Source organism: Aphelocoma coerulescens, chromosome 2, assembly GCF_041296385.1.
Source record: "Aphelocoma coerulescens isolate FSJ_1873_10779 chromosome 2, UR_Acoe_1.0, whole genome shotgun sequence".
NCBI lineage: Eukaryota > Metazoa > Chordata > Aves > Passeriformes > Corvidae > Aphelocoma > Aphelocoma coerulescens.
The window spans coordinates 32,212,788-32,237,912 of NC_091015.1; the positions used below are offsets into that span (position 1 = coordinate 32,212,788).

Consider the following 25,125-nt stretch of genomic DNA (forward strand, 5'->3'; position numbering starts at 1 on the left):
AAGCTAGAAAGAAAGAGAGAAAGAGAGAGGGAAAGAAAAGCAAAGAAAGAATGAAAGAACGAAAGAAAGAGGGAAAAAAGCCAACTTTTTGCAAGTGAGATTCTCAGTCCTTCACTGAATTCCTTTTTCAAAATATGAAAAATCTTTTCTTGAATACTTTTTTCTTGTTTTATTGAATCTTTTTTCCCCTCCACTGCTCTTTCAATATAATAATCTCTACTCATTACTGGAAAAAAAAAATCCTCCTATTTTCATCTGCCCTACAACTTTATGCTTCTGCTTCTCCACTTCTGCTCTGCACCCTCAGCTCTTTTATATCCTCTAGGTACCAGCTGGGGACAATGTGGTGCTGTACCTGTTTGCAAGCTGTACCTATGCTAATAGCCAGAACCCCCGGCTGATTGACCCGGTCCCACACGCAGAATGAATTCTGCACTCACAGTTAAGCCTTTCCTTTCTGCTTAAAGAAATCTCTTTCCCTGACATGTGTCTAGGCTTACAGACTTACATATATAACCTTTATCACTCCAGTTTTTGAGTACATCGAAAATAGAGCTATTTTTTATGTTATGAGATTGACACCTTTGGAGTGACAATGAACAGAGACTTTGCAACATCAACAGTTCTAATACAGTTTCTGTGAAAAAAAAATCAATCTGTATTATTAACATATGGGATGTTATGGTATGGAATGGCTTTATCTGTGCATACTATTTCCTGGATCTGGATGGTGCCCTAGCATTTATTCATCCATCAGTGGAAAGACAGAAACTCAGACCCAGTTTTTATTTATTCTTATATGGCCCTTAGAAAATCCCTTAGGATGAAAGTCCTGAGGAACACAGTCTGATCACAGTGCTGACCTGTTCTGAGCAGAGTTGGACTACAACCCTCTGGAGGTCCCTGGTAACCTGACCTATCCTATGGTTCTATGATTTTCTCCCTTAAGAGAGCACAAGATGCAACCAGCCACTGTCCACAGCAGTTGCAACACTACCATTTGTAAAAGCATGGAAGGAAGGAATGTGTGTGTGGAATGATTGAAAATCTAGTCCACCATATAGCAAGGGCAAATTCACTCTAGAAATTAATGTAATTTGATTATTATTTACTGTTAGGTTTGGGTCTTTTTCCTATTTAAAGACAATATATTCTTGGAAGACAAAAAAGTTAGAAGGAAAACTGTTGCAGCAGATTATTATAGGGGCATCAAAATGAGCCTCTATTTTTGTGAGTCATGAGAAAAATGCTTTTAGCCAAATATCTGAAGGGAATCAGAATGGTGATTGTTGTGAGAGGTGAACAATATATACACAGTATATGCACAAGATAATGAGTTAAAGGTGAAAAAAAATAAAGTCTACTTAATTTTCATTTAGGCAGTTTACAGAATATTTGACATTATTTAGTTCAGATTTTTTGTTGGAATAATTTATTAGATATTCTTCCCTTGGGTTTTCCTATTGGTACTGTTGTTCTCCAGGGCAATTAATCTTCTTCAAAGCATGCTGCTTGCCAGTGATTTTTAGGTCTCTTGCTCTCCCCTCTGTTAAAAATATTATTAAAAGAAACTGACCTGAATAAAGTATTTTGGAAATGAATGAGTGTAAGGGAGTCCCCACCAGGAAAATCTTGGTTTTTACTGACTTAATGCGAATTCAGTTTCTTTTGTCCTGTGTCCCCTATCATTGTATGGTTCAGTGGTGGCACCATTCCCATCTGTCTTCAGGGCTACATTCTGACCTCAGAAATATTGGTGTAAATCCAGAATAAATCCACCAGTCTCAGTGGAGCTGCTCAGATTTACACAAGGAATCTGAGAGCAGAATCTGGCTGTAGGCATTTGTTCTTGAGAGACAGAATAACCATCTTTTATTAATATTTCACAGCAGTCTGCAATTGAAAACAGTTGTCTCCCTCTTCTTTTTTTTTTTTTTTTTTCGTGGGGGTGGGGAGATATTGGCTGAGTCCTGTTAGGGAAATCCTACAGGCTATTTTTAGCAGTAAGCTCTACTGCTGCATTCTGGTATTGTACCAAGCACATGTGCTGTATGACCAGCAGCCACACATCTGAATCACTTGCACATCCTAAATCAATTTAAATGCCTGCAATAAATGAAAACATATATTTCAGTCTTTTCTTAAGTCAATTAATCCTTCTAGAAACAAATTTTACACTCAGTGGTGTGAATATCTTGGTATTTAAAAGTTTGGAGCAGATGCTTCTGCCATGCAATACTGACCTGACCTTATTAAACTGATTTTTGATTCAGAAAAAATAACTCAATACAATAAATGCAAAAAAAAATAAATTTCTAGTTATATTCTATTTCTGGAAAAGTGCTAAGAAAAGGAGGTTTATGTCAACCAGAGGAGGCATCCTGAATACAGTGTTTCACTTCAGAATTGGTTGAAACCTTGATACAAGTAAGCAAAATATGTCATTATTACACCTGATCCCATATAACAAAAACATAGTAATATGTATATATATTATTTCTATTACCTGCTATTTGGACTATTCAAATACTAAGAATAAAAAATTAATTGAAAGAACGGCAGGTAGAAGATACTTTCAACTTTCAGCTATTTTTTCTTAACATTTAACAATTGTTTCTATCCAAATCCATTCAATATAACAGCCTATTCTGCCTGAAAGTTTCTGAAAATCCTGATCCTGAGCATCTGAACACCCTCCCTGTTGGTCACGGGGATGGGAGGAAATGTTTTCTTATCTCTTGGTATAATGGCCACTGCCAAACTGGACAAGCTGAGTAGGCAAAAGACTGTAGAAGTTAAAACTGTGAGTGCCAAGAAAAGGATAGTGAGGTATGTGAGCATGCACTAATTTGTGTGCATACTTCCAAATAACTTACAAGGCCTGATGATAGAGCAGCAAGGAACTGCAGAGAAAGGAAATTATTAATTGCTTTGACAATGCCAGCAGATATTTTAAGCTGCATTAGCTTATTAGCTCCAGGTTTTCACTGGTTCTTTTTTTCTTTAAAAGAAAACAGAACAAGAAAGTAAATACAAAAATGTATTGCTAATGAGCTATTATGTTTGCTAGATAATCATTGAGCATAAACTTAGCCATACTGCACTTAGGCATTATATTTGCGTTCTCTGTACGCTTAACATTAAATGCATTATCATTTTGGCTTAAACAGCAAGATCCCAAAGGATCAGTTCTAAAGTGCATGAGCTAAGAAATATGGCAGCATAAATATTTCTAGAGCAGCATAACTTCTGGCTGGCTTCTAACTGAATTATCTCAGAACCTTAACTTTGAATCACCCACGATGTATATAGGCTCTTATCTAGCAGAGCTTTTAAAGACTTTATTGATGTTCAATACCCATTACAGGACTTTGCTGAGTAAGGGTAGTATTGAGCATTTTGTTGAATCTGGACTTTAATTTTGTATTTTCTTAACTGGCTGACTTTTCAGTAGCAGGCTAACACAACTTTCCCAGAATTGTGTTGGCATCCCCAGTAGTGGTGGCACATAAGAAAGATGTTTTGAATGCCAAGTATTGCAGCTTGGAGAAATTGTTAATTTGAGTCCTTTTCAACTGTAAGGGAAAGAAAATGTTTCCCAAATGAAAATGGTCCACATAGGGGTAAAGGAAAGTAATTTTTGTTTCAGACATGTCTAAGGGAAATGCAAAGAACAAGTAAATACAGAAAATCATTTTTCAGTGTTTCAGACTTGGTTTGAAAGCCTTGAAAATTGAATTTAGCTTGAGCCTACTCACTAAAATTTCTCTTTTGCTCCCAATACACAGCTACAGAGCAATGTGATATTGATAGTTGTTTCGTATAAAGCTGTTCTGTCGTTGCATAAATGACCATAGAAAATTCAAAAGGTACCTTGCACTGCAGTCAAACAACAGGATTTGATCCTAACTGAGTAGCGGGTGGAACTTTTCTTTTTAATGAAAAAGGACTCTGGCTGCCACTGTTTCGACTCTCTGAAACATTAGTTTGATATGCTTTGAGATCTGGAATTAATATAGTATTAGTCAAGCAGTACAACTGCAGAATGGCATTGCCATTTCATAATTTATTTTAAAAGGTTTCTCTAAATTATATTCTTATCACTGCTATACATAATATTCTCTTGTTGTGTATAGGTTAAAAGGTTTAACTAACCTTACCCACTAGAGAAAACAAGTGATTCAGTAATACGACTGGTTCTTTTTCTAGCCATAAAAGCTTTAACAAGCTACCACCCAATTCCCCTTCTTCTCTACAGTTAATTGTATTTATTAATATAATTTCTTGAGAATTAATTTTTGCTTTATTGGTATCACAAGATTCACCTCATAAATCAAAATTCAGAGTCTCACAAAGGAAAGAAAAATTTAGGTGCAGAGAAGGGCAACAAAGCTGGTGAAGGGTCTAGAGAGTGACTCCTATAAGAAGCAGCTTAGTGAGCTGAGGGTGTTTAACCTGGAGCAAAGGAGGCTCAGGGGACACCTTATTGCTCTCTACAACTCCTGAGAGGAGGCTGTAGCCAGGTGAGGTCAGTCTCTTCTCCCAGACAACCAGCAACAGGACATGAGGACACGGCCTCAGGCTGTCTCAGGGGAGGTTCAGGTTGGACATCAGGAAGAACTTCCTGCCAGGAAGGGTTGTCAGGCATTGGAATGGGCTTCCCAGGGAGGTGGTAGAGTCACCATCCTTGGAGGTCTTCAAGAAACAACTGTTCATGGCAATCAGTGGTCTGGTCTAGTTGCCAAGGTGGAGATAGGTCAAAGATTGGACTCAATGATCTCAGAGGTCTTTTCCAACCTAAATGATTCTGTTATTCTGGGATTTTCATCTTCCTCTAATTGTCAAATAAAATCCAGTTTTGCTAAAATATGTGTTACAGGGAACAGTATAACTTGCTTTTGTTTCATTTGTTTCTTATTGTACTTTGTGCTGAAGGTGTTGTGTATGACAGTCTGATGCTGAAGCACCAGTGTATGTGTGGGAACTATGCTAATCACCCCGAACACGCTGGAAGAATCCAAAGCATCTGGTCGAGGCTGCAAGAAACTGGGTTGCTAAACAAGTGCGAGGTAATTAAAAATTTAAGACCAGATACTTGACTTGTTAAAGTAAATAGCAAATTAATTAACTCCTAAACCCATCTTCTATAATAATTTGTTTTAGGAATTATTTGGTCTTAACTGATAATATTAAAATAACACATTATAGGAAAGCACACTTCCCAACCAGAAAATAAAGAATTTACACAGTGTCATGCATCCACATGCACCAGAATATAAAACCCAGACAAAACAAAAGTTCAGCAAAAATTAGCTAATGTTTTGCAGGATCCCAAAATTTCCAGGGCTGTTATGTTCTGTTTAATTACTTTTCTTTATATCCTTATGTTTTTACAAACCCAAAGGAACTGGTTCAATAGATCCCTTTGAATAGCTATTAGTAATTGTCCCTGAAGACCTTCTGCAGGTAGCTCAGTGTACTGGGCAGTGAGATATTGCAAGCACTGTAAAGGGATTTGTTGTATACACTCATCTAACTAGATGGCAGCACTCTAACAGGCTAATTCTTTTTTTTTAGCTCAGATAATTTTTCCAGTGTTCAAGAAGACTTTGTTTCAGCAAGGCCCTTAAGGCCACATATCACATGAGTGGTTTCACTGGGGGATTACATACTTCAAGATTAAGTTAAACATGCAGCTGAGTGCTTTACTAAAATAAAGCCTGGTTACCTTCTTTACTCAGGACTCCATATTATAAAGAAAAGGCAAAAGAGAGAAAATAAGTAAAATGCAGTGTGCTGCTATGTACTGCTTTCTTCAGTAACAAACAGCTATTGCTGAGCAGTAAATTGTGTGGCTCTGTAAAAAGTGTGAAATGAAAAAGTGGTATAGGTTAGTTTGAAATGGATGCAGTGTAAGAGTTTCCTGGAAGATTTAGAGTTTCCTCTTGCAATTCTACAATTTCAAAACCTGAAATACAACCTATTAGGTCTTGCATAATCTAGTGAGGGGGGAGAGAGGAAAAAAAAATCACTTCATGTTGAACTGCATTTAGCTAATTTTGACTCCAATTGTGTGCTTTGAAATGAGGCTGGAATGTGAAATAAGCTGTCAAAATGTAAACTCTGATGATAAAATTAAGGAGTCTCAGTGTGAAGCTGGTGCATAGATCTGGTGTTTATCTAGATCCTTTTATGTAGCTAGAGACAGAATTATATTTGGTGATGTAATCTGTCTTTTGTTTCCCTAAATTATCTAGCACTTGCCTGACATCAAACAAGTGCTTAAAACTGCTCACTTTCCAAAATAAGAAAGGCTACAGTGATACACTTAATTGGTGCTCTGTTTCTTTAGAAAGTCATTCAGCTGAATAGATAACTTTTGTCACTAAAGGAGTGGTTATTGCACCATCCAAGATATAAAAAGCCACCATCAAGCTGCTTTCTGGACTATACCACACAGAGAGCGCATAGTGAAAGCATGAGGAATTGCACTGTCACTTCTGCTGAATTCTGAATGCCCCTTCATGGACATTACCATTTCTTAATATAATTTCTCAACATAATCTCCCACAGTTTTTGTCAGAAGGAGTGGGGAGATCACTGGTCAGGTTTTACCACATGCATTACCTCATACACCAAGTCTAAAGGGCAGGTTAGCAACAGCAACCTGCAGCAGCCACTTAGGAAATCCTCTGCAGTAACTGTGAACTTTTTTCCCCTCTAACTAAAACAGTAGTCCCACAGGAGGGCTGCAGTCCCACTCTTTGTCTGAGAAGGAGTTTTATGATCAAAACTAGTTCACTCAGAGGTAGCTCAGGTTTTGTTATCTTGTACTGTATGTATCCTTGGGCACAGGCTTCTTTAGGGGGCCCTCCCTATTCTCATAACCTAAAAAGAAACCCTTATGAAAATGAGCAACCTGCATCTATATGACCCTTGTTTCTCTCTAGCAGGGAGCTTTATGTGGTTTCTAAATCCTGTAGTGTGGATTAACTCCTCTCACACAGCTCAGGTCTTTGGCAACAGAGAGATGACTGGCTGAGTGTACAGAGAAGTGGTATCTCTGGGCACGGGATGGTGAAAGTCATACTGGGCTGACACCATGCTTGCTTCAGTTCACAGATTAATTCATGTAGACTAATCTAAGCTTAATGTATTGCCTTTATATAAACCTGTATATATTACTCATACTCATACATACTCATTATTTCTAAAATACAACTTGCTAAAATCAAAACGAGGTTTGAATGGGGTACACAAGCTGTGTATTTGCTACAAAATAAAATGTGTCTGAGACTGTTCTCTACCCCGGCAGCCAACTGGCATGGAAAGGCCCATGTTCATACTACCAGGAATGCTTCCTGGCCCATGCCAGTGACCAAACCATGTCTGGGAGTTGTTTGGGAGAGTGCTAGTTGCTGCTCAGCCAAACAGTGTGAAGGACCATTTTAGCAATTTAGTAGTACAAATGATTGTGTTACTTTGCCTGGGAATGTTTCCTGGCACTGCTTAGTTTACTGCTGCAGACACAGCCAGGATGACTTGCTTTTCCAGACTGTATTTTGTCTTTCTAGTCGTAGATATTTGTGCTCTAGAATTATTCAAACAACAGTTTAGAGGACTTCTGCTAAACAAAAAAATTAGTTATAACTTTCAGATTATTTTTTTAGTCATATCCTTCTTCCAAACAGATAGATTAATTCCCCCATTGGCTTCCTCAAGACAAGGGAGAAGTACATTTAGACCATTGCCAGTCCTGGAGAGCCAGATTTGAGAGACCAGTGCCTGCCCTGAGTTCAGGGTAGGAGAGCGGAGTAATTCACACATATACACATCCACACACGCACCCATAGTGAACTTTTTTATAGCCCTGGTATATATGTACTGGACAAACAAAATTCAGGCACAACACTTTTGTATTAGTTTCAAAGTTTTGCATATGTTTGCTGAAATGCCTGTTTGGTGTTTGTTAAAGGCTGACAGATGTAGAACAGACAGTTATCAAATGCAGACCGGGGCAGCTAAAAGATGTAAAGATTGGCATAAAAACATCCATTATCTTTCTTTTTACAATTTTCCCTTGGTGAGAAGCAATGCCTATCTGCCCTACCTTTGGGACAATAAAAGGACTGAATTCTGTTTTGGTAGGGGTGTCCACTTTCCCCTTGTTCTAGGGAGAGGAAGTATTCACATAACTCCTTTGGGGCTGTAATTTGTGCACACATGACTGACATTAGGCTACAGTGATCAGAACAGTTTCAGAAGAGAAAAGAAGAATGCAGCCATGGTCCTGCTTTGTGCCCCCACCTTTACTTCCTGTAGAGACTGTGGTCCATCAACATTTTTCTTTTTGGCCTAGAATTTGTTCTGAATTTTGGTAGTTTTCTGGATTAGGGGGGCATCTTACGCCTCCTGCTGTTAACATCTCATGGACTGAAGGGGAGAGAAGGAAAGAATTTAAAGTTGAGTCTGCCAGATCACATAAAATTAAATATTTGAAAAATTCCACTCTTTGAACCTCAATTTGCCACTGAAGATAAAATAATTCAGGAAAAGCTAGTCTTTTTCTAACAAAAAAAATCTTCAGTGTTTAACATATCCACGTTAGGCACTGGACGACCAGAACACATGAAGAGAATAAATGCATCTCTATGTGGATACATGAGTGTCAGAGGCATGCTTGCAATTCCCACGTGGTGGAGAGAGAGCAAGAGATGGGAGTTTACTGACTGGCAAAAGACCTGTTACTGTGAGTAGTTTTGAAAACACGAAAGAACTGAGCAACTATGAGAAATCTCACAGTCAGGAAAAAATCTGAAGACGCTGTTTACAAACTTGATAGTCTAAGGAATTCCAAACAAAAAGCTGCAGTACAGGCAATGAACACATTACACTGAGAGACCCGAGTGAGAAATATTCCTTAACCTGTGTCACAATTCCTGTTCGTTTAGCAGAGAGAAACAGGCAGCATCACCTTTGTCTTCTTGAATCTCTGTCTGTACATGAGTTTAATCTGCTGAAAGTCTAACCTAAATCTTGAGGTTAATAGAGGTCGTCTGTGTGAAAATTTAATGGTCTCTTTTAAACAGAAGACCAGACTTTGACCTTAAATTCTGTGAAAGGCGAAAACATTTTCCCGTTGTGGAGACAATGGATTTCTAGTTCTAGACTGATTTTTTGAAGCACTCAGGTGCAAGTATTTGCTCTCCTGAGGTGTTTAAATGTTTCTGTTGATGAGGGAACTGCATATGTCAGAGGACAAAGCCAACACACAAATTGTCATACACATTCGAAAAGGATGAATTGCCTTCTACTAAGGATCTAGTAGATGGGTGGATGTATTATTCAAATTCTCTGGAATGAAACAAATACTGTTCATCTGTTCTCCTATGCTATTTCTCCTTTTTTGTTGGCTTTACGCCAATTTTCTGCTACATTTTATGTTTTCAATGCTACCATGGTCAATGAAAATTATGAAAGACACTTCCAAATTAAAAAGAAGATGTGTCTAAAAGTGTATGTGTAAAGTTATACAAATGCGTATGTTCTGTTGTCTGATAACTCGTCCTAGTGAGAACCAAAAATGATCACTTTGCATAACTGAAGTTACATGAGAGACTCTGGCAACAGACTTAAGACATATGCTTGTGTAGATCTGCTAAATCCTGACACCATTGTGTGAGAACTATTCTTAGAAATTATTACAGGTAATTTTTAATGCACTTTTTTTCCTCTGTGCAGAGCCTTAAAGCGTTGGGATTGATATGCAGAGATACTGCAAGGATGGGATGAAAGGAACACTAAATGAGGAGATGGGAATGCAGAAACAGCACAGACATGTGCACTGTTTACCCTTCCCTTTCCTCCTGCCATCTACAGTGTAAATGTCCTTGCTGATGTAAGAGCTGGAGAAGCCACGGAGAAGGAGCAGCTCTGGGCTCTGCCAGCTCAGCTGATGGCTGCACTCCAAGGACCCTGCTGGGGGGAGATGCCTGGAGTGGGGTGTCCTGTTCAGTGCTACTTGATTTCTGCACCAAACTGGTTTCTGCATAACCTGTTTCTACCCTAGGGAATTTGACTGGTTAGATTGGGTAGGAGGCATGCTGTTGGCAAACCATTTTGGGACACCTCTTCCAGATCAGATATCGCAGAGTACCCCATTGCTTTTTATAGTTAAAGGGCTATGGCATCCAATTCAGCAACACAAAAAAAGCCAGACAATTAACTCTCTTAAACACATCCCAGAGTTTTCATATACCTTGTAGAAAATATGTGACCAGAGAGTGAGCATTTTGCTCAAGGTTCTTCAGTGTGACCGTCATAAAATTCCTCTTTACTTTTCTTATACATTTATTTTATCTGTCCTAAAACCCAGGCTCCCTTCCCAGTTTTGCCATGGAGAATTGGGTATATACATTTTAAAGCACCTTGTTAGAAACATAGACCTTAATGAGAATGGATGAAGGAATAAATGTTACCAGTCACCTCACTTGTGAAGAAAAATATTTTATCTGACCCAGAAGAACCATTACAGAGTTTACTGACTCCATGAAGTAACATAATGTGCTGATTTTGATTGTGCAACTCTGTGTTAAAAGGATGTGAGTGCACTGCTACAAATTCTCATGTGAGACTGGGAGAGGCCTGAAGAAATTAGAGATGAAAAAGGGTTTATTAAGTCATTTAGTTCTTGGATCATTCCCTAAAATGTTCTTTCCACTGCTGTGTCTACTCAAGTTTTAAACACTGCAAGAAATAGGGCTTCCACGATTTCCCTGAGGGGGAGCTTGTTCCACAGCCATCTAGCTCTAACTCTTAGGATATTTTTCCTGATTAGTCAGAAAAAATTCCCACTGCTTAACTCAATATAAATTGTGCATGGTTCTTCTGAACCCCCCATCCCCAGGCATCTTCTTTTTTCTGACGTGCACATTCTCTTTAATATTCATAATACTGCTTTCTTCTCCTAGTGCAGTGGTCGGTGCTTTCCAATGTGTATGACAAAGTGTTGGATACAATAAGAATTACAATTTAACCTCCAAGAAAACTAGAATTAAATGCATTTCTGTCACAGGTAAATCAGTCAAATTGAAAATAGGGTAGTCTACTTAGATAACTGCTGTATCTGTGTATCTGTATACCTTGAGAGTCAGACAGATCCAGCCTAATCTGTGAGAGATTTTGCCGTTGGTGTTCACAAGGACCAGATCTGCAAATAGGGTCCAAGACCTTAAAATCAAGCTGTTTTCTCTTCACTTCATCCAATATCAACTGGAAAGATGATCTCAGGTCCAGAACTTTGTTGACAGAGCTGCTTATTATGCCCAGTCCTGAACAAATCTGATTCATGTGGCTGTATCTGCAAAGGCTGTGCAGCACTAACACAAGCAGAGAAATAAATATTTTTATGACAAGATGTAACTCCAAATACATACAAGGAACAGATATGCTGAATAAGAAAATGTTAGTTTTATCTTTCCTTTCCTATCTTTCTTCCTTCCTAAACTGATTACATTTCAATGGATTTGTAGAAAGATGTCCCAGATTTTTTACATCTGGTTTTGGGGCAAATACAGGCTGGAGAAAAAGTTAAAGAGACAAACTTCACTCACAAAAATGTAAGAAAGCAAGTCAGCATATGTAACAGCAAAAATGATCCTGGGATATTGATCACACATTAAAAATTTAAAAACATACAAAAATATGTTATTAAAGCATTTAAAGTTTAATTTTCTTTTTCTCCCTGTCTCTCCTCACTGTGATCATGCTCCTCTTACCAGCATAAATCACAAGTACTAGTAATGATGCAAAAACCATTAATCCTCATTCCAAAAACATCTGCGGCTTACAGGTGTGAATAAGTTTTTGCTCTCTAAATTAGATTTTTTCTAGCCAGATTTCTTACTTAAGAAATATTTCATCCTTTGGTTTGTATCTCTTAATACATTATGTAGAAAAGAGGGAGAATCTTTTCTTTCTCTTTTATGTGAAACCCTGTATTAAGATAACTCTCCTAAGACTTAAGTGAAGCATTTTGTGATAAAGCACACACGCATTTGTTTTTCATATAGCATTACTTTAATAAACAAATCAGTGTCACATTCCTGCATGACGCAATTTCAACCCATTATTAATCATACTAAATGTTATTTCGGACCTTTACTTTTTTTTTTTCCTCCCTAAATATTGTCAGTGGAATATTGTAGGCCTCTGCTGTTTTCTTTCAGCGCATTCGAGGTCGAAAAGCCAGTCTGGAGGAAATACAGCTGGTTCACTCTGAACATCATTCACTGCTGTATGGCACCAGCCCACTGAACAGACAGAAGCTGGACCCCAGGAAACTCCTAGGTCTGTACAGGCCTCTATTCTACTGAGAACAGCACATTCCAGCACTGTCATTAGTCATAGCTGGTGTCAGTTTAAAACACTTGGCAAGCAGTGTGACAAAAATTCACTTTTTCCAAATGCATTGCTATGTGGAAGGAGAATGTTACAATGGAAGCCAAATATAGATTAGCCAAATACACCGGCTGGAAAGCAGCGATACGAGTTTCTCCTCATTTGCTTCAAAAGTCATCAGTGTTAACCTTTTACTGTAACTTGTTCTCCATTGGAGGTCAGTGGCAATTTTGAACACAGTTGGTTTTCTACCTCCTTGTATTTGATTCGAAACCAGGAACTTAAGATACACTTGCTTGTCAGAATTGCTTGCTTGCTGTTCTCATTTGCTTTATTTCAACTATTTCAGCCACTCTGACTGCAGATATTATGCCTAAGTTTTGCTAATAAGTGAGCTTTATTTTAATGCCTTCTCATGATGCAGGATATAATATCTTTCTGAATAACAGGGGGAAAAACATATTTTAACATATTAAATGCACCTATGATTATACAGAATAGTAGAAAATGGATAGGTTTTTCATGTAAAATATCTTGATGCACAGCCAATGCTTGGTGTATGCCTTTTATAACACAGAAGTAGGGTTAAATTGAGCTCTGCCATTAGCATGAAGTAGTGTTGCATGAAGCAAGTCTACTTGTCAGAAACACACAAAAAACTAGCACGTTTTGGAAATAATCTGCGACTGAAATCCTGCCTTTGTCCCAGCACACTGGATGCAACACTCTAATTCTCAGTTATTTTTATAACTCTTCTTCTAAGAAGTGGGGCTTTTCCTAAATGTAATCAAATCCAACCCAAACAAAAATAACACTAGCCATCAAAAGAAATTTCTGCCACAATTCTAGTAATACATAGCAATTATTTTGCTTTGGAAACTTAGGCTGTTTCTTCTGTAAGGCAGACTGTTGCTTCAGGAAGTCCTAAGATCATAATATTGTATAGGTTTATACATTTTCTTAGCCAAGGCAACATGAAAACTGAAAAATATTTACAGTACAATAGATTCTTAGGGGCTTGAATTTCTAAGAAAGAAATCCTCCTTTAAAAAAAAGGTGTTTCCAAGAAAAAGTTCTAAATTCCTGCATAATTAAAATTTGGAAACATTTTTATTTGATTTCATCAACATTGTAAAATTGTTCCTTTTTGAAACAGTCAAGCATTTCGTTTAAATTTGCTTGGGTTAAATTAATTTAATTTTAATTTTCATGTTATTTAATATAACATACATTGATATAAAATATCATTCCAATTTTGGATCTCAGTGGTTGAGCAGCCTCTGGGATGCAGTGTGCAGTTGCAGATACAAGGTTAAGAGGGAATGGACCTAACTGTGTTTCTGCTGATGTACACAGAATGCAGAAAGCTTTGTTTATCCCATCTTAGAAAACCATTTCTTGGCCCACGGTTCCTTACTGGACATTCTTTGCCTTTTTTATTAGACGCTTAGTCCAAAACATTTATTCTCTAAGTTTATATCAAGATCACACTCTCAGAATATATTCTGAGTGTATCCTTGGCTCAATGCCCTTTTCTCTCTCGTTTCTAGGCTATTTTCTTCTTGCATCTCACATGGCCTTTTACCAAGACATAAGTCAGTAAAAACACCCTTCCCAAATGCTTTTGCATGTGTCTGTTTTCTGGCTGGAAGCTCTAATCATTTGAGCTTCCAGACTCTTGGATAAAGGAACTTAATTTTCTCTTACATTTTTCCTAAATGTAGTGTGACTGCTCCTGATTTTGTTGTCCCCATTTCAGTGAGGTTGAACCTAACCAATCCTGATACTAAAATTAATGCCTTTGTATACTACAGAAATTCAAATTATATGTCCCAAGGGAGAAAAATCTAAAGAAAATGTTTCTCACAAAAAATATCATCAATAACCACATTTTCTCAGAAAATACTTATTTCAGTGCAAGTGTATTATTTTTTCTAAAGAAATAGTTCCATCAAATGATGGCTTTGCATCCTAATGAAAAGTAGGACCTACTTCATTTCTTTACTTGTCTACCCATCCAAAAATGAAAAATACAGAGTCACCATTTGTTCTCCACTTATGCTCCAGAATAGTTTGTGTTTCCTGTTCCTCTTCTGAAGAGTGCATCTGCTTTGTCTGAAGCTCTTTGCTTCTGTACCTCTCAAAAAGAAAAGAAACACCTGAAGAAATGAAATTTAAGTATGACTCGGGCTAGTAATGTGCTACTTGTCAATAAATGCTTAATTCAGTTTCCCTGTTCAAGAAAAAAAGCCTGATCTGGAAGACTGCAAAATAACATGACTGGAAACTACTGAAATCAATGAGACTTACACACAAATTCATCTATTCCTAATGGTTTACAAGTATTAACTTGCTTGAACTCTTGGCTTTATTTTCCCTGCATTGGGGTCTACAAATGCAGCTATTCCAAATGACCACTTCAACTTCTGCACTATTGTGTAGTTAAGCTTTGGACTGATGTATTTTACTGTGTGATAAGCAACTTGTTATGTTGCACTACCATTGTCTTGACACAAAGGAAACTGATCTGCAGACTATGTATCACATCACATTATGGTTTCCTGTACCAGCATCCAACCTTACAAATCTTCTCATATAAATTCAAGGGCCAAACAGCAAACATTTCTTACAAATATTTTTTCCTTTTTCTCATTCCAACTGTCATTAAGAAACTGTCACTCTAAGTCAAGTTTCCTACTATTAAAAGTTTGTAAAAGTGCGAAACACACTGTCAACACATCCCTGACAGTGAGTCAGTAATGAGAGTGCAACTAAAAGATGCATCAGAAAGCATCCATGCAATTCCAATTTCAAATTAATGAAGAAATAAGCACTTGGCTAAAATGGCTTTGCTCTTGAGGGATGATACTGAGAATAACCAGGTTAAAAAGTGAATACACTTTTTAATTTGGTTTTATTTTGTTTTCTTTTGAAAGTGAGTTTTCGCTCATAATTTTTCCTCATTTCATCAGACTCTTGGTCCCCAGTCATCAACCTCCTAAGCAGCTTCCTTGACTTCTGTAGGGGCCTGACCTCAGTCAGTGACGGGTGCCTCAGCACCTAATTTGACAAACTAGCTTCTACTGCCTTTGATATTATAGAATACAAATCTTGGAACATTTCTAGCTCTATCAGTAAACGGTTGTACTGACTCCAAAGCGCTGGTGACTACAACTTCTGCCCTAGTGCTAAGTCAAAAATATTTGATTATTTAGAATTTGTCTTCTACCTTACCTGAAGTACCCCAATTTCTTCTGGGACATCAACTTCAAACATCGTGGGAAATTCTAATTTCAATTCATTTTCAGAGTAGCTTTTTGCTATTGATTTTCATTTATGGCAAAGTATTGTGAGCCTTCCTTTTTTTGTGAGGCTAGCTAATTGATGGTCTCAATTTCTCTTAGTCCAACATTTCCCCACTGTTCTTTTCATGAAATCTCAATGCTTTTCTTTTCTGCAGAGTTTGGCAACTACTATTTTTCAAACCATCATGCAATAAGAAGTGAGTATTCCTGCAAGCCTCTTGATACACTGAAAAGGCTTACGTGCTTGTTTTCCCCAGTTTTCATGCTATCTTCTGATTTGATTTTAGTGTCTTCCTCACCATCTGCTTTTCTGTTTTTCCTTTGTGTTTATTGTTTTTAATAGTGTTTACCAGGCACAATGTGCCAGGATGCAGAGAGATAAATGAGAATTCATCTGTTCTCTCTTACGTCCCAACTCTGCCATGGAATTTAAGAAAAAATGTCATTCAATAATATATAAATGCCTTCTTTTATCTCAAATTACACCTTATATTTCCATTAATGTCTCCTGGCACTTTAGCAGCACTAATTTTTTAGTTATCTGCTCAAGACTTTTTCATTCTCCCCATAGTAAAAAGTGAAAAATTGGTCCCTGGATCTGCTCAGAAAGAAATCTGGAAACTCCTTCTTGCACCTCTACTCTGACAATCTCCTGCAGCCAACATTTCCTTGCATGTCTGGGGCCATCAGGACTCACAGTATGAGAATACTCTGCATAGCTGCTGCACCTGCATTTCCCCTGGTAGCTCCACAGGAGGTTTTGTTTGGCTTCTCTCGCACACTGTGCAAACTGATCAAAGGCCTCTAGTCGGGTAAAAATGCATCTTGGATTTTACTCAAAGTGTAAAGCACTTTCTTCATCCCAGACCTTGCAGTCTGGTGTCTCGTACTTCAAAGATGATGGCTTATAATTGTCTTTGTGCATTTCATTGGCACCTGCTAAACATGAGTAACTGCAGCATTCGCCCCTTCCATAACAATGAGTGACTCCTCTAGGTAACTCAAGTGATTCACTATCTAATGTTTCCTCCAGATGGCAAAGTTACAAAGCCAGCTCTGTGATATGGCAGGGGAAAAGCTTATGTTCTCTCCCACAGCTGCCTTAGGATCAGATTACACACAGGGATAGGAACTGCATCAAATCCTGAGATCCTTACCCGGTTTTCAAATTGTCGTTATCAAGACAAACAGTGAGTTTAGTAGTACCAGGAAAAAAAAAAAAAAAAAAAAAAAGAAAGAGAAAAAAGAAAATATGAATGAATAAAATGTGAGTATAAGTATTTAGATAAACCCTACCATATTAGCTAATGTATAGAGTAGAATTAGCCAGAAATTAAACTCTAAAGCCTATTAAGTTTTTGTTTCCTTTAGTATAATATATTTACTAAATAATACTGAAAAAAATGTTTCAAGTTATCTTTTCAAACTATTAATACAATCACTGATGTAAATGAAGAAAAGAGCATTTTTACATAGATAGAGAGACTAAGGCTGCAATTTTCAAAGGAGAAACTCTTCTGAAGGGAAAAAGCTAAGAAATTAGTTATCAGTTTCATGTAAACTTAATGTGGTTCCCTCTGTTGTCAGTGAAAAGAAACAGGTACTTCTCAAGCATAATTTATCCCATCAGTTATCTAGGCTGGGTGGAGGTGCCTGCCTCACTCCTCTGGCTTGAGAAGAAGCTGAGAGGAAGCTTAGACTAGCTGCTTATCAGCTACAGATATCAGGATGATTAGTCACCCTAGTTCAGAGTGATTTTCTGTGGAATTTTGATTGTTTTATTCCTTTGAAACTGCTTAGCAGTCTTCAGATTTGTCACTGTTGGATAATAGTACTTTAAACGTCCCATGGCTGATTTGATTTCTAGGTATTATGATTATTTTTTGTACTAGTATCTGGCATTGTCATAGTGATAATAATAATGAAATCTGAATTACTGTAAAGAGTAAGGAAATACTTTTCCAATATTTAAATGTCTTTTTGATGAATGATGCTTATTGTTTCTTTTTTTTCTTTAATATATAGGAAACGTGTCTCAAAAACTCTTTTCCTTGTTGCCTTGTGGGGGACTTGGGGTAAGTAGATGTTTGCTTTTTCACAAAAGGGACAGCACACAACATATGTGTTCATTGGTTAATTCTCTAGCACTATCAGTTCAAAGTCTTCAGAAGCTGATAAAAAGTGTAAAGATGAAACATGAGCCGTTATCGCACTGTGTTTTCACAGACATGGAAAACAGCACATTACAAGAGGCATATGGAACAGCTAGGAACAAATTTTGTGGAAATGTGCCCATTTCCAGTTATCCCACTTTGGGTTTTTACATGAGCTCTTTCCTTGAGGAAAGTAACATGGGCACAATTGTTATAGCATAATAAGCTTTGGAGAAGTAGTTTTGTGTACTGTTGAAAAGTAAATATGGTTCCACACTTCTCTGAAAGGACAAAAAAGTTGCCAAAGCTAATATTTAGCATGAAAAGGGCTCACTAGCTGCTAGCCAATAACTTGGGTACTGTTAAAATAATAAATTATGTGAGCATTTTTATGTCCTGTTTTGAAATGGATTGGAATGGATTCATCCTGAAAGACAAGCTCGTATTGGGACACAGTAGACAAAAATCTCCAGAAAGAACTATGTTGCAACACTAGGTAAAAGAATAAAGCTAAATTATTGAAAACCATGTAGAATTTCTGATACTGGTATCATGCTCCTATTAAATTGTAGTGAAGATAATGCCAAGGAGAAATAATTTTTCACATATATGAATTTTTCACACAAAAGTATTTAATGCTTTTGGTCCAGCTGGGTCCATTATTTACTGATGTCATCAATGTCAAAGTGAAATGATAATATTCTAGGTATCAATGGGCTGGATGGTTGATGTATATTTTACTTCCCTTTTACTGTTTCTCAGTGAATTCCCTGAGTATCTCTCTGAATAGTCTGAGCAGACATAAAGGTATAATCTCTAGAGGTCAACTTCCAGTGCACCCTTATACAGATTTATTTACTTTTATTCTTCACAAAGCATAAATTCCATACCATACTAGTATGTTTATATGACAGAAGAAATACTCATTTTGTAAGGTTTTAACACACACACACATAAAAAAGAAAAAAAAATGCATTTTAACCTTCAGTAATTTGTGATTTTTGTGGATTTCTGAACTATGACTGAAGAAAAAAGGAATCAGGAAGTTGTAATCATTCCAGTTCCTTCACTGTGGGCTTAGCTTGCTGAAGATTCTGCCTAAAATTTGGAAGTTGGTGCCTAGCAACTTGCCAATCTCCAGAATGGGCATAATTTCTGCATGTGGTTCAGCCAACATTACACATTGATATGTAGACGTGTGTGCACGTGCACCTCTGTAAACTACTGTGTGCACACATGCACACATATATGCACACACTGGTGTATGAAAAAGGTAATTTTTCACACTGCTGATGCAGAGAAAATTGAAGAAAAATTTAATAAACTTCAGAAAGGATGTTCAGGCTTCTGAGTAAAAAGAAGATTATGTAAAATTGCTCGAAAAAATCTATTTGAGGGCTTTGGATAGTAAACAAAGACCATGGCATTCTTTGAAAGTAAAGGATACAATTTTTCTATGAAACAGGTCACTGTGGTATTAAAAATTCATGACCAGATATGTGCTTTGAAATCCTTCTACTAATGACAGTATGTTTTCCATTCTAAAGCTAACACAAGTCAGAATTGCTCAGTACAGCTTCATTTTTTTAAGTATTTAAATTAATATACACTTTTTTTTTTTTTTTTTTTTTCCAGTCTGTGTGCTTTATTTTTTATTTAAATTCATGGAAATTGGATTAAAGAACATGTTGTAGAAATTGATCTTTTATTTATTTATTTTCTAGTTGGTTTGCCTTTCTATATGTTATTACTGTCAGGCTTGCTGTGGGGCTCTTTTAAAGGAATGGGTTATGACCTTTTTCAAGGTAAATAATCAGATTAGGAGCTTTCTTTCAGTGATACTTAGCTGCCGATTGGTTAAGATGAGCTTTGGGAAAGGGAGCTGCTTCAAACTACATGAAAAGCAATCCTTAAGCTTACTTTCAGAAATAATGGTGTAAAGAAACAAAAAATATTGCTACTTAGTAACTCTCAATTTAATTGAGAGGTATAAAGCACTAATCAATGTAAAGCAGGAAGAGTAGATCATGCAAAGATTTTAGGGAGGGATGGAAGAACTTTAATTTTTTTAATGTTTGTTGGATATTTTTTCTTCCTTGCTTGCATCATTACTTGTTTGCTACAGAATATAATAACACAGTGTTAAGAAAAAAAATTCCATTCTTGCAGGAGACTTTATGACTGCCTTTGGAAGGAGGGCTTTCAGAGCTCTTTGATCCTATTGTCTTCTAACCATACGGGGACCTTGCTGGCTGCTATTATGCAGCTCTACTATTAAATAGATTAGTAGTTAGACTACTCATACGGGGGGTGGGAAACCTAGGCTCAGTTCTCTCCACTCCCAGGCTGGATTTAATATCAGAGACTCCACGTCTTAGTGGGTGTTGCTACCACACTAGAGAGCAAATATTATTTCTGGTTGGGGACCCCCACACCATGCCACTGTTGGAAAGAGCTCCGGACAAGTAAGGCTTTATCCATAAGTAGGATAAAGCCCATGTACCTAAGGCTATGATCTACCTAGCATATATAATTATAAATACTGCCAAGTCCTAGTTCTGAGGCCCTGTTCCACAAACAGCTTATAAATTTGATGTGAAAGAATCACTGAACAGAACGAAAACTGCTCTTGGATCAAGGAATGGAAGCTAGGACTTCCCAAACACTGAAGACATGATCACTTGATGGGCTTTTATTGTTCACAAACAAAAGTCCAACTAACCTCTGTAACCCTGAATTCTATTCTATTACTGATTTTGTTATCTCTGTTCTAAAACTGCAGTTAACATCTGTGATCCTCTTCTTTGGACATTACTCACAGTTACAATGAAAGAAAGTTTGTTTCAAGAATTTTGAAAAGCAAACAAGAGGCAGTCTGTGTCCATAACCAGTATTTTCTGATCCTTTTCCATCACGGCACTAAATCTTTTGTAGCAGTGAAAATAATGCATGTAAAACTACTGTTTACTCATTTTGTAAACTTTTCATCCATATGAATCTTCTTTCAAGTAGTGCTAGGGATTGATTATGTCAGAGTCATTGGTGAATATGGCTTAGTATATGTTAGTTTTTCAGAAGAAATCAAACAATAAACTTTTTAGTTTTATAAGGAACTATATAAGTAATAATTAGGTCTCTCATCTAGGAGCAGAAATCTGTTTCACCTGTACTGTACAGCTAAACTGAACAGATCTCACAAAGAGAGAAAAAAAAATTGTCTAACATAGCATCCTAAATTTGCGTATAACAGGTTTTCTTTAAATGATGGTTGATTTTTTATCAAAGGACTATCCAAGGTCAGGAGTATAAAATCCGCTGAAATATGGGATCTCCCTCCTGCAATAATGCTTTTTATTGTTTTTTTTTCAAGCTTAACCTTGTTCCAGAACCAACTGTTGTTAAAGAATTCTAATACCGGGGGGATGAAATTCTTTGTGTTGGAGAGAGACTAGCAGCTCTATGGCCAGCAGTTTTAATAAAAAGAGATGGTTTCTTGCAGCTAGTCAGAGGTTTGGAATGCGAAAAGTTTTCCAGGAGAGGTGGGTAGATTACAGGTGAAGTGGCCAAATGGGGAGAATAATCACAAATTACATTTTGGTTCTGTGGATTGTCAGACTGCTCCACAATTTTTCATCTGTAAACAGCCACTAGAGCTATAACTGATCATTTGACCAATGTATCCATCTATTGCAATTCCTCTTCTGTTGTGCTGTGAAAATGACAATAAGAGAAGAAGAAATCTACTTTTAATGGGAGTAAGTTTCATCTCCTTGTCTCAGTCTGTCACTAAAAATAGTGATTGTTTTCTTGCCTGTTTGACCTGCTGCTGTGTGAAGAAATCTTGAAGTCATTTCTCAGCCATATTTTTTTGTCTAGTTGATAGGCAAAAAACCCCACAAAAGCAAAGAAGAGCAGGCTTTTATGATAATGTCATCATCGGCTCCCAGCTTCAAACACTTCTGCGGCTTTTGAATTGTCATTTATAACTTGGAACTGAACCGACCCATAATTCCCTTGATGCATTTAGAGAAATTGATAACAGACTGCTTCTTTTATGGCTCAGAGGAGGCAACTCCAATCACATCACTATTGGCAGTCAATATTATTTTCTGACATGGCTGTAAAAGTATAAAGGGGCTTATGGCATTTGTTTAGATGAGGAATGGGCTCTCAAGCTGTGCTGGGGTTTATGGGTCCAGATTACTGAGAAGCAAAGGGAATATGATGTTTGCAAACAGGATATGATTTTATTTAAGTTTGGGTTTCATACGTTGTTCCCTGGGGATTGTCCTGCAGACAGAAGAGAATTTCACTTTTATCATATGAAATTGGGCAGTTATCCAATCCCCCCTGCTCTCCCCCCATCCTCCCCACCAAAGACACTGCTCCAAACCTGTAATGCGTAAAGTCAGACCTTTAAATTGCAAGGGGAGGAGCTGGGGGAGAATGCCACCCTGCAAGAAATCACACTTCAGAAGAATTAATGTTTAGTGAACTGAACAGAGTGGCTCCTGGGCTAAATATTGAGCCATCTGAATGGGTGAGTGTGGCTTGTACATATTATGGAATCTCCGTTGCATTTCCTCTAATTTTGCTGTTACAGCAGTGAAACAGAGATGATGTTTCTGCTGGGATAAGCTGGTCTTGTTTCAAAAACTGAAGTGTAACTTAGATCTTCCATATCAGAAAACAATTTGGCTTTAATTACCAAGAGAACAAATTTATAGCTATAAAATCTCTCACCATATTTACAAAACTTAAAAAAATTATATTTTCTGAATCTTAAATTTCTTCCGGCCATTCCTTGCTGTGGCAGCTGACGGTGCTACTTTCTGTTCTGACCACACAGGAAGAAAAGCAATAAGAAAGGCAAGATTTTACTAGTACACAGGTTTAGTAAGTCATCCAGGAAGCAAATTGGTTTTTCCTGCTTCTCATTCTTCCCTTGATCTTCTCAGTCTGTGCCCAGGAAGAATTTTCAGCCTTTACACATTTATGACTCTTCATTCCTCTTATAAGAGCTAATGGTACCAAACTGGTTCCATTACCATGGTATAACAGTGTAAAAATCACGAAAATACTGGCAGTAGCATTGCCTTCTTGTAGCAAGTTTAGGTTCCAGGCTGCTTAGGTGTCTTTCCTTATATCTGCACACAAATGTGTCTGTAGAGAAATTAGACTGCCTATAGTCTGGGCCCTCAAATGAACCACCACCTCCACACAGACATTAGAATTAACTTGTGTCTTCCCTCTGTATTCCAGGCTGTACCAAAATAGATATACTCTTCTCAACAAAAAGTATGTCTGTTTCCCAGGTTTGGGAAAGCAATCTGTAATTCCTAGAAGCTCATTTACTCAATATTAAGTCTCCCACTGTGAAATCATTAATATACCGTGGTGCTAATATATTCACCTAATACTTTAAATTACTTACCTGCCTCATTAACTTATTGAAATTTGACAGTTACAACATTTTGGAACACACTGCAGAAGGCTTCTAGGAATGAAGGACTTGTTTAACCCCTAAGCCTGTCAGCTACACCATTCTTAAGAAATACCAAGATTTATTCAAAACAACAAGCAGATTATACTTTAATTGACCTATTTTGCAGACTACTTAGGACTCACTGCTACATGGTGTTGACTGTGATATTTTCTGCAGACGTCTACAAAATGTGTGATCAATAAGGCCACACTGGTACCACCCCAAGGCAATTTAAGGCCACTGGGGATGGAACCAGAGCCAGAGTCAGAGGTCTGTCTAAAGAAAAAAATAGTGAATTAAGATAAAATCTGCACATTTAATTAACTTTCAGTGCAGAACAGCAGCTCTCTGAAGACTCCCTTGTCCAGCTTTATGTACTGGCATTAGAAAGTCACATGCATCACTAGAACAGGAGTGGTACTACCTAAGATCAGGAGAACTGACTGGAGGTGCTTGATTTCCTTTATTGACAGAGACTTGAAACTAAGTTTCAAATTTCAGGCACATTGATTTTAGAAAAAAAACCAACAGTAATAAGGTGAATCTTGATGACCACAGCAGGAATCAGCCAGCCTTCCTTTACTGAGGTACACAGACTTCATCTCTGGTTCAGTAAAGAGCAAGTGGTCTCACCTCTGGGCAGGGAGGGAATGCCACATTTAGCATATCAACACCATGGCCACAAAAAAAGGAAAATATTTCTTCACATGACAGGGCAGATATTTTGTCCCATTCTTGGCATTTCATGGCACTGAGGTGGCCCTGTGCCATCTACCACAGAGCTTGATGTTTCGGTGAGAGGTGGAACTGTTCAGCTGAGAGACACAGTTCTTTTGTACTGCTGCAGGCACAATACAATGCTCTACAATAGTCCCAGAATGCTTTTACTTGCAGCAGGCAAGGACAGAAAACTCAGACATGGCAATCTGACAACTCGCCAAATACACAATTTGGTGCCTCACACAATTTTTTTCCCCTTTTAACAAAGGACATTTTTCCCTTGCTACTCAACCAGAATAAATTTTTAAACAAAGATACAGTGCATGGATCACAGAAAATTATTGGGAAGTTAATGAAAATTATAACAGGAAGTTAATGAACTACTGTAAAGTCAAATCTTTAAAGGTCTTACCTAATTTTCTGCATTTCCTAAAAACTATTGTGTTGCCAAAGACAAACATTATGCAAAGAAGCCTTCTTATACAGATGTATATATATATAAATACTCACAGGTATGTTAAGCATAAATAGTAGAAGAGTACCATATCCAATCTACTACTACTGTTCACTCTGCCCAGACTTAATCACACACACACACGGATTTGACAGTAATTCTGTAATTAAAGAAGAATTCACATTTGCACTTTAAAAACGTATCATGTGCTTATTGACCGAATTTAACTCCAGGATGGACAGAAGAGCTCTCTGAAGAGGAAATGTATATTTGCTGTTTATCTGAATAAACACCAGGTTCTAGTGTAGCCCCACAGAGGCCTCTAACATAACCTACATCCAGGCAGAAAGCTGCAATACTATGTTTTAACGTCTTCAGCAGTAAATTATGAAACTTTTTAAAAATAAGGCTTGAATTTTGCACAAAGTTGCATTTTCTGTAACTGTATGCATTACAACCAACTATACATTGTTGTATCTCCTTGTCTACAAACTCCTGGAAGCTGGAAGATCAAACATAAGAAGGCAGTTGCACAAGCATTTTCACACACTAACCCATTAACTACTAAAACAAATGTCAAGTTAAATTAATAGAGTACTTAGGGCTAGG

General features: G+C 37.3%; 1 protein-coding gene across 1 annotated transcript in view; it reads left to right on the plus strand.

Annotated features, from left to right (window-relative positions):
- LOC138106408 (histone deacetylase 9) overlaps nt 1-25,125 on the plus strand; it is a 274,226-nt gene that overhangs the window by 131,187 nt on the left and 117,914 nt on the right. Inside the window, exons 13-15 of the mRNA XM_069006966.1 lie at nt 4,936-5,069; nt 12,228-12,348; nt 17,730-17,779. Of these exons, the coding sequence (XP_068863067.1) occupies nt 4,936-5,069; nt 12,228-12,348; nt 17,730-17,779 (305 nt within the window). The remainder of the gene's footprint in view (nt 1-4,935; nt 5,070-12,227; nt 12,349-17,729; nt 17,780-25,125) is intronic.